This window comes from Rousettus aegyptiacus, unplaced genomic scaffold (genome assembly GCF_014176215.1).
Source record: "Rousettus aegyptiacus isolate mRouAeg1 unplaced genomic scaffold, mRouAeg1.p scaffold_m13_p_17, whole genome shotgun sequence".
In the NCBI taxonomy this organism is placed as follows: Eukaryota; Metazoa; Chordata; class Mammalia; order Chiroptera; family Pteropodidae; genus Rousettus; species Rousettus aegyptiacus.
Window position 1 is genome coordinate 25269280 of NW_023416292.1, and position 9045 is coordinate 25278324.

A 9045-nucleotide genomic window follows, 5' to 3' on the forward strand; every position below is an offset into this window, starting at 1 on the left:
GATGGGATTCTGAGGCTCAGAGAGGCTGGACGGGGTGCCCCAGGTCCTCCGGGCCCAGTGGGGGGCCCCTGTTGCTCCCTCCACACAGAGTCGCCTCTTTAAAGGAGACAAGACAGAGAACAAGGTGCTTAATTGTCCCTTCGACCCTGGAGTCCCCTCCCCAACACAGGCCCTGTGACCTGGGAGGGCCTGACCAGTGTGCAGAAGGCTACTGGCCCCTGGAAGTCACACACACTCAGTTATTTTTATCTCGTTTATTTTTTTTTTAGACTAAGAGCAGAGTATGAAAGTCACAGCCAAAGCACTTGAAAAAGGCCCAGGAGAATGGGTGGGGACCACCGAGGCGGGCAGGGCAGGGGCCTGGGAGCGGCAGGCTCCGGGCTGCGGGGGGCAGGGCATTGTTCTCAAGGTCTCCAAAAGTGTCTGTGCGTTGCATAGGTCTTGTCTTCACAGAAGACAAAAGAGGGGCCAGGGGGTCCCCCTGGGGGTTAGCCTGGTGGGGAAGGGGCCTGAAGCTGGAAGAGGGGGTCCGGGAAGGTCAGGGGTTAAGGAGGGGGAGGGGCTCTGTCCGTCTGTACATTATATATAGAGATATAGAGTCTGTACATGCCTGCCTGGCACCCGGTGCCCACCCCCGTGCTGCCCTTGTCCGCTGCCCGCCTCCCAGGGGTGTCTACTTGTAAACTTGGATTCAATCCAAACCACAATCCTGGGGTGCGAATGGGGGGAGGAGGACGTGCTTATTGCTGTAAACAGGGGAAGGGAACCGCGGGCGACGCCACCCCCTCCCCACCTAGTCCCCTCCCCGTTTTCTGCCCCCGGAAGACAGGGTTGGGGGTGTCTTCCGCGCTTCGATTTGCTCGTCTCCCTGCGGGGACGAACCGGGAGGGCGCTGGGGATCAGAGAAAGGTACCAAGGGGCAGGGAGTCCTGAGCGCTGCCCTTACGGCTCCCAGTTTGGTACCAAACATTGCCAGAGCCACAAGGCCCCTGGGACCTGCGGCTGCCCCACTACAGCGCCCTACGTGGGGGGAGGGGCAGGAGGGCGGCACAGCTGCGTGGTGCGGGCCTCGCTGCGGGGCGGGGGCGGGGCTTCCCGTGGAGAGGCCGAAGGCCCCCTGTTCGGACCCCGGCCCGCCCCATCTCTACCCCCGGCAGGGGTGGGGCAGAGCTAGGAGGCCCAGAATGTCAGGAGGAAGAAGGCGATGCCCACCGCCAGGGGCAGGCGCTCCCGCTTGGGGCTGGTCCCGCTGATGCTCTTCTCCAGCTTCGGCACCTGGGGATTCTCTCCTTCAAAGTCTTCTGTGGGGAGAGGAGGAGACACACTGGTGAGGGCCGGGCTGCTCGCCAGGCGGGGGCGCGCGGCAGCGGCAGCAGCGGGGGAGCCGGGACGTGACCACCCACGGGGGTAGGAGGGCTCGGTGTCCCCGGGGAGCGGGGAAGCGGGGTGGGGAAGGCATGCAAGGCGAGCAGGCCCCGGGGAGGGGACTGCGGTTCCGGCAGTGGCCACCAGAGGGCGCTGCGCACTCACCCAGCACGTTGATCTTCACATTGGGGCCCATGGTGAACTGGGGGAGAGTGGGGACCGGCTTCTCCCCGGAGGGTGATGCTGCGGGGAGGGGGGCGGGTGGGGAGAGAGGAGGGGACAGTCAGGGCCAGAATTCCCTCCCCCTGCTACGGCTGGGGAGTGAGTCCCCTCGCCAGTGCCCTCCGCCCTCATCCCCAGGAAGCCAGGGGAGCCCCAAAGCAGGGGAGCCAAGGACGGGGCGGCGTCCGGGAGCCGGCTCTACTCACTGGAGGCGCAGCAGACGAACACCTTCATCCTCAGACACTTCCAGTGCAGGTTGTGGGTGGGCGTGGCTGGGGAGGACACGCGGCCTGAGTGGCGGGATCCCGCGGGCGGCCCGCGCCTCCCTCAAACTCCTCTCGGCGTCCCGCCCCTCCCGGGCGGTCTCCTTCAGTAGCTGCCGGGCCCCTGGACACTGCTTACGGGGCTCTGCCATCAGCCCCTTCGGTCCCACCCCTCAAGAAACCCTGAGCCCTGAGGTGCCGCCCCCAGAATGTCCGGCACAGAAAACGGTGACTCTGCGACCCGAACTTCGGACTGTCACCAAACCCCTCATAGTCTCACGACCCTGTCTGAGCTGCAACCCCGAGGTCCCCGGCCCCCACGCCGTGTAACGGGGTGCCACGACTAGCGATGGAGACTGGCGACAGCGCGCCGGCCCGCCCCCGGCCCAGGGGCCCCGGCCCCGCTGCCACTCACAGATGTAGTAGTACTCGTGGCCCGCGTGGAACTCGTAGCCCAGCGAGAAGGCGCTGTAGCGCTGGAACTTCTCCGAGAACTTGATGGGGCTGTGGGGCGCGTGCGGCCGGTTGCACTCCCAGCGCTTGAAGCCCTGGCTGGCGTTGCAGGTGCGGTAGCCCGCGCGGCTCACCATGTACAGCACGTACTGCTCCGCCCCGCCGCCCGGCCCCGAGCTGTTGTAGTGCGGGCAGTAAATATCCAGGTAGTCGTTCACGTTCACCTGCACCGTGTAGCCCTCTCGCCGCAGGCTGCGGGGGAGCGGCAGCGGGTCAGAGAGAAGAACCGCCACGCCAACCCGTCCTCCACCTCTCCGCTCCGCGCGCCCTCCACAAGGGCTACGAGCCTCCCAGCTTTTCTTCAGAGCGTTCCCTCTGGTCCCTGCCTGTCCCCAGGGCCCTAGTGTCCCCAGTCCCCGCACTGGCCTTCCCTGCCCGCTCCTTGTCCGGCCCTTCTCCTGTCGGCCACGAGGGGGCAGCAAAGGCGCAGGGAAGCCCGGCCGTCCTCCAAGGAAAGGCGGGCGGAAAGGTGGAGGGAAGGAGGGACGCACGCCTTCGTTACCACAGAAACGGCTCAGGCCCCCGCGACTCCCAGACCCAGGCCCGGATTTCCTCCATCTATCCCCCATAATCCACCAGTGGGGAGGAAGGATCTAGGCAGGGACGGGAAGGGTGAAAGTGGGAGGGACCCCTTCGGATAGACGCGCGCCCCCACCGCCTCTCCCTGCACGCCTTCCTGCGCGGCGGGTCCACGCCACGGCCAGTCCCACAGGACCTGTCCTCGCACACGCATGTACGGAGTCTTCATGCATATACATGCACAGTTTCTGTGGCGCACACACAAATACGGCCACCGCCCACTCACAGGTGGCTGACAGGCTCGGCAGTCTGTGTGCTGGATTGCATGACTTGCCCCCTAACCTTAAACTCTCTCCCTGCCCTCCCCCAACACTGGCACTGCTCTTTGCAGTATCGCTGGTCTCAGAACCTCGAGTCCCACTGACTTCCATCCTGAGGCTATGGGCAGTTAGGTCCCCAATAATGTAACACGACAGATGAGGGAGCTGAGAGACTCGGCATCAAGGCTCCACGTGGTATCACGCCAACCAGCCCAAACTGCTGCCTCCACACACCGCCCCCCTCAGCCTGGGCACCACCGCCTCTTAATGAGGCCGGGCAGATCCGTGGGCACAGCGCCCAGACGAGATGGCTGTGGCACTTACTTCCCCCAGCCACCTATGGGACAGAGAAGCAGATGCTGGGTCCTTGTAAGCTCCACCTGCTCACCAGCCATCAGCGAGGCCCTGGTCGTACTGCCCGGGCCAGCAGCACCGCGAGGCGTGGGGGTGACGGCGTCTGAGCAGGAGGCTCGGACAGGTGGGCTTTTCCTGTGAGCGGGGTGCGCATACCTTGGCAGTAAGAGGGCGCATGGAGGACGCGGGAAGGCATGGGATACTGGGCAAGCTGTCAAACCACTGGGGTCCCTGGTCCCTGGGAACTCCCCGAGGGGAGGGACGGGCTCCTCATGCCACCTGGCACCTCCCAGTTCCACAAACAGTAATTAGCTCTCTTAGGGGAAGGAGCCAGAGGCCTCCGCACGGGGCGGGGCCCCGAGGGTCCCTCCCCACGGTAGCTGCTTCCTTGGCCTCGCCTGTGCAGCCCCCTCCCCGAGCCTGGCAGTGAGGTGGACAGGTGAGTGCCGGCGCTTGGACATGCCAGGAAGAATGGGCACAGCTCCTTGAGTCATCAGGAATGCCACCAGCCCCACTTGGTTCCCACGGGAGTGACAGGTCACTCAGGCCCCTCCCTGGCCCTGGCACTCAGGTGGGCAGGAGTCTCGGCCTGGGGCACCAGGAGCAGGAAAACGGGTTAGACCAGGCCTGGCTCCCAGCCGCCACCCCAGGTTTGCCTCTCTGTGCCCAATCCCAAAGTCTACCATTCCTCCGCCAGCGGCTCTGAGGTGGCCACCGGTGGCGGGGGCCAGGCCTAGCGCAGCCGCGTGGCCTCACTGGGGCTTCTGTCCTGGAGCCTCACCCAGGCGGGTCTCCAGCCCTGCTCCGAAGCAGCCCTTCCCTGAGGGCACTGCCCAGTTCCCCTGTAACACGCCCCATCCTAGCATAGAGTCATCCAAAGCCAGACCTATTCCAACAGGTACCTCAGTTTCCCCAATGGGGTGGGGACTAGCCTTATAGAAAGGTCGTTGGTGAAGAGAAGCCACCTCTTACCTATTCCTGGGCTAAGAGGCAGGAACAGCCCCCTGAAATGCCCCCAACACTGGGCAGAGAAAAAGAACTACTTGTGGAATGGCCGTGCCCGGCTGGAATCTGGGGGGAGGGGCAGGAGGGCTGGAGTCCCCAGCTACACTCCTGGGAGACCTGAGGTGTCGGCTTGGCGTGGCCTGGGAGCTTTTATTGAATCTGTCATCCTGTCCCGGAGGTGAGGAGGGAGGTGCCACCAGGCCCGGCGGAGCTCGCTGCTAACCCCTCCCCCAGAGCCGCACCCCCGGCAGGGAGTGGGGCGCGCTGGGATCTGGGGATGGGGTTGTGCTCGCCCCTTCTTCACTCATCCCCGCTAGCCTCCCAGCTCTCTCGAAGAAAGGCGAGTGCCGACCTGGAGAGGGTGGCCCCCGCTCCGTTATTCCGCCCCTCCGGGCGCATTCCGACCTCTGACCCCCACTCCCTCAACGCTCCCTCTGCTCCGGCCGGGAGGGTGGGCGGCGGGGAGACCCGGAAGGAGCAAACCTCTCCTCCTGGGGCAATTAGGAGCAGGTAAACAGGGCGTCTAAACGACCAGGGAGTAGGGAAAGGGCCCCAAGGGGCCCTGAACTTGTCAAAGCCCTGCCCCCACCTCGAGACACCGGGATGCGGAGCTAAGGAAGTGCGGGAGGGACACGTAAAGACACCAGACCCCTCCACCGCGCGCGCCCGAGGCCGCGCGCCGCCCGCTCCAGCAGGCGAGGCCGGACCACGTGTGCGCGGCGTGGGGTCTGCGCGCCAGGCTGGGGGTGGCTGGGTGGCGGGAACGTTCGCGGGACGGCGCGTGCTCGCTGACACCCCCGCACCCCTCGGCCGCCCTCGGCTCCGCACCCCGCCCTGCCGAGTCTGGCCATCCCCCTGCACTGGGCCGCGCGGGCTTCTCCCGCCGGCGCTGGGTGGGAGAGAGTCAGCGCGCCCCGCATCCCCGCCCCTCCTCCCTGCGACAGCGGCGGCGGCGAAGGTTTATTGATCTGCAGCGGCGGAGAAGCGCGAGAGCGCCGCCGAACGCGAGCTACGCAGAAGCCGAGTGAGAGCGAAACGCACTCGGCCAGGGCAGGTGATTAGAGACCGGACCCACTGAGAAATCCGGGAAAGGGAGTGGGGCGCAGAGAAAGACGGGCGTCCAGAAACCGGGAGAAAGGGACGAGAACGAGGACCCAGAGACCTGGAGGGGGAGACGGAGAGGCCGGTCCACAGAGGCCCACGGACAGCAGGAGACGGCGAGACGCGAACCCGGTGCGAGGAGGGGGCGCGGGCGCCCTCGGTGTCAGGGGAAGACGGAGAGCCCGGCGTGGAAGTGGTAGAGCCTCAATAAACATTTGCTGAATGAATGTGTGAAGGAAAGACAAATGAGAGCTAAAACATTTCAGAGATAAAGGGACAGGTAGGAGACAGCTAGAGAAAGATGTTCCCGAAGCGTTGCGAGCAGGGGCGGGCCCCGACGCCGCGGCTCGGCTCTGCGCAGAAACCAAGCACCCGTCACGGCGCTTGTATTCGGCCATCGGCCGCCCCCCCAGTCACTCCGGGCTCAGGGGACCTCTCGACCTCACACTCTCATGCTTCCCTCCAGTACAGTCCCCCCATTCCTAGTTTCTGGGCCAGGTTGGGAATAGGTCTGGCCTATTCCAGGGGACCACACGGTGGGGGTGAGTGGGGAGGGAAGGGGCCGAGATCGCGGCCTCGCGCAGGGCACGGCCCCCGGGTCTGTCAAAGGAGGCCGCCGCACGTGTCCCAGGAGCACCCTCCCACGTGACCCCCAGGAGGAGGGGTCGCAAGACCCTCTCCACGTGACCCCAAGGGGAAGAGACCCTCCGCACGTGACGGGGGTGGGAGCCTGGAGCCCAGCTCACGTGACTGGGGGGAGGGGGCGCGGGAGCCTGTGGCTCGGCCGGCCCCGCCCCCAGCTCCCTGGCCCTCTCCACTCCCGGCTCCGGAGCACGTCGCTCTCACGATTTATGGGGCCGCGGCTGCCGCAGTGAGGGAGCCGGGGAGCCCGGCGCAGCGGCAACAAAGGCCGAGGAAGCGAGGCGGGGGCGGCGGCGGCCTCCCGGCCCGGTGCGCACCCCCTCCCACCGCTGCCGGTCCAGACCTGCGGGCAGCAGGGAAGACAGAAAGGAGGCTCCCTCCCGAAGCCCGGGCTGCCTCATCCACTCCCAGGCTTTCACCTGCGCCCAGGTGTATGCGGGGGAGGGGAACCTGATCAACAACACCCTGCCACCCCGGCCGTTCCCGCATACCCCTGGCTCTGGCTTCCGCTAAGAACGCGGGGGTGCCCAGAGGATGGTGGGGAACCCGGGCCCCTCACCTGCGCGCTCTTCACTCCCCGCCAGACTCTAGCGGGTGCGGGGGGCGGACGTATGAGTCTGGGGGAGGAGGACGAGCTAGATGGAGCAGGGGAGTCGGCCCCCAGCGCCGCCGGAGTTCTCCGAGTCCCGCTCCTGGGGGGAGGGGCCGCATCCCCACCCCGAGGTTTCCAAGGGAAGCGAGAGGGGGGCGTCATTGGCTCATCCCCACCCCCAGTCTGACACTCCGGGCGCGAGGAGGGAGAGGGGGAGGCGCGGAGCCCCAAACAACAAAGAGCGGAGCGGCGAGCGGCAGCCCCTCCCCCGGGAGGTTGGGGGTCGCCGCCGCGCGGCCCTCCCGGTCCCCTCCCCGGGGGCCTCGCTTTTGCTCCCGAGTCGCCCCCCCCCCGGGGTGGGGAGTCAGATGCGGTGCCGCCGCCGCCGCCTGGGCAGGTGTGACAGTGACCCCCGCGTCCCCAGGGATCTCCCCCAACACACAGACACACACGGTGGCGGCCGGGGTGATCCGCACGGCGACTCGGCGGGGAGGAGAAGACAAGGGCAGCGAGGACTGAGCAGAATGAGGACCCGGCCCCGCAGCCGGCGCCCAGCCGCCGCGCCACACACCCGGAAACCCACACGGCCGCCCTGACACCCGCCCAGACCGCGGCGGCGCCGACAGCCCCCCGCACGCAGACGCGGCCCGCCACGCGGACAGCGACCGCAGCCCCTTCCCGGACCGGCGCCCGCTCCCACCCCCAGACGATCGCCGTCGCAGACACACAAATCACACACCCAGACACACACGCACACTGACAGCCGCGCACGCCCGCTCACACTTGGAGCCGCACGCCGTCCCCAGCCCCGGCGTGTGTGTGCGTGTGTGATACGCCGGCATCTCCCGGCCTCCTTCCCTTTCACCCGCACCCCACGTCCCCATCCTCACCAAGCAGCACCCTCAGGGCGCCCTAACTCAGCGACCCAGGCCCGGCTCACCCCGGCCGGGTTTATCCGCACAACCAGGGCATCCCCTTCGCCTGCGTCCTGAGGCGGTGCTCAGTCGGGCTCCTTGCCTCAGCTCTGGACCCCACTTTTGAAGGCAGGAGTCCAAGGTAGAACCCCTTGAAACCCTCTCCACTGAAAACAGGTCATCCCTGGGCCCCCCGAGTGCCGCCGGCCTATCCCCAGCACGCGGATACTCCTCAATCCCAGCCCCGCCGGAAGGGGGTGAGGATGGGGGGACTGTGTGATGGGGGTACGCTATTCCAGCGGCGGATGCGGGGAGAAGCCGAGGTGGGGTTCCCTGAGCAGCCTCCTCCGCACGCCCAAGCCCTCCTTACTCTACCTCAACAGCCTCTTTCAGAACCCCCCCCCCCAAGTTCCACAGACGCCGGTAGTGTGTCCCCCTCTCCCTTGCCTACCAGCCCCCGGCCGTGCCCCCACCCAGGTTCCCCAGGACTTCGCGGGCCCACCAGCCCCCCTCACTGACGCGGGACACGCGAGCTCCCCGGCCCCGACTCACTGCTGGTTGGAGCTGTTCCAGTACACCGCATGCCGATTCCCCAGCGCCCCCCCGGGCCCCTGGGCCAGCAGCGGCAGCAGCGGCACGGGCACGAGCAGCAGCAGCAGCAGCAGCGGAGCCGCCGCCATCCCCGGAGCCGCCGCCGCCGCCGCCCCCCGACTGAGCCCCGCGCTCCCGGCTGATAGCTTCCCTGCTCCCTGCTGCCGCCGCCGCCGCCGGCCCCCGAGCCTTAGGCCACGCCCCCGGCCCGTCCCTCCGCCCTCCCGGGCGCGCCCCGAAGCCCCGCCCCTGGCGCGCTCCCGCCAGGCCCCGCCCCGCGCGGGCCCGGAGCGCGCGGCGCTGCGGAGGGAGGGCAGTGCGACCCCCTCCGGAACCGCCGGCGCGCTCCTCACCTCTCTCCGCCAGGTTTCATTTGCTACCGCCGGTCCTGGGCGTTTTGCTCCCTAGTCTGGAGTTCCCGAGAGAAGGATTAGGGGGCCAGGACAGGGGTCTGGATCTCGTTGAGCACATTCATCTCCGAAATGGGGTGGAGACTTGAAAAGAAGCTGGGGGTCCAGGTCCTCTTAATCAGTAGAACTGGACCCCCTTTTTGAAGGAAAGGCCTAGCCCTCTGCTCCCTCCATGCTCCTCTGCCCCGGTGAACGAAGAGTCAGGGGGTTCTAGATGGCGGCGGTGAAGCCCTC

General features: G+C 67.2%; 1 protein-coding gene across 3 annotated transcripts; it reads right to left on the reverse strand.

Annotated features, from left to right (window-relative positions):
- Window positions 1-239: 239 nt before the first annotated feature.
- On the reverse strand, window positions 240-8592 carry EFNA3 (ephrin A3). Of its 3 annotated transcripts, XM_016135641.2 has the most exons (5): window positions 8363-8592; window positions 2266-2555; window positions 1794-1859; window positions 1531-1608; window positions 240-1301 (listed from the first exon to the last, which is right to left on the reverse strand). In XM_016135641.2, exons 1-5 carry the CDS (start codon window positions 8488-8490, stop codon window positions 1171-1173), a joined length of 693 nt encoding a protein of 230 aa, XP_015991127.1. In that variant the 5' UTR covers window positions 8491-8592; the 3' UTR covers window positions 240-1170. The 3 variants fall into 3 exon arrangements, with proteins under 3 accessions (XP_015991127.1, XP_015991128.1, XP_015991125.1); XM_016135642.2 differs by lacking the exon at window positions 1531-1608 and having other exon boundaries at window positions 8363-8536; XM_016135639.2 differs by lacking the exon at window positions 8363-8592 and having other exon boundaries at window positions 2266-2932.
- Between the last annotated feature and the right edge of the window lie 453 nt (window positions 8593-9045).

Excerpts from the sequence above, each read along its gene's own strand:
- EFNA3 (XM_016135639.2), bottom strand. The coding sequence starts at position 2,932 with ATGGGGGATAGATGGAGGAAATCCGGGCCTGGGTCTGGGAGTCGCGGG. Across the intron at positions 1,860-2,265 it reads CCACGAGTACTACTACATCT|CCACGCCCACCCACAACCTG; the intron begins GTGAGTGGCAGC and ends TGTCCTCCCCAG. Across the intron at positions 1,609-1,793 it reads GTTCGTCTGCTGCGCCTCCA|CATCACCCTCCGGGGAGAAG; the intron begins GTGAGTAGAGCC and ends CCCTCCCCGCAG.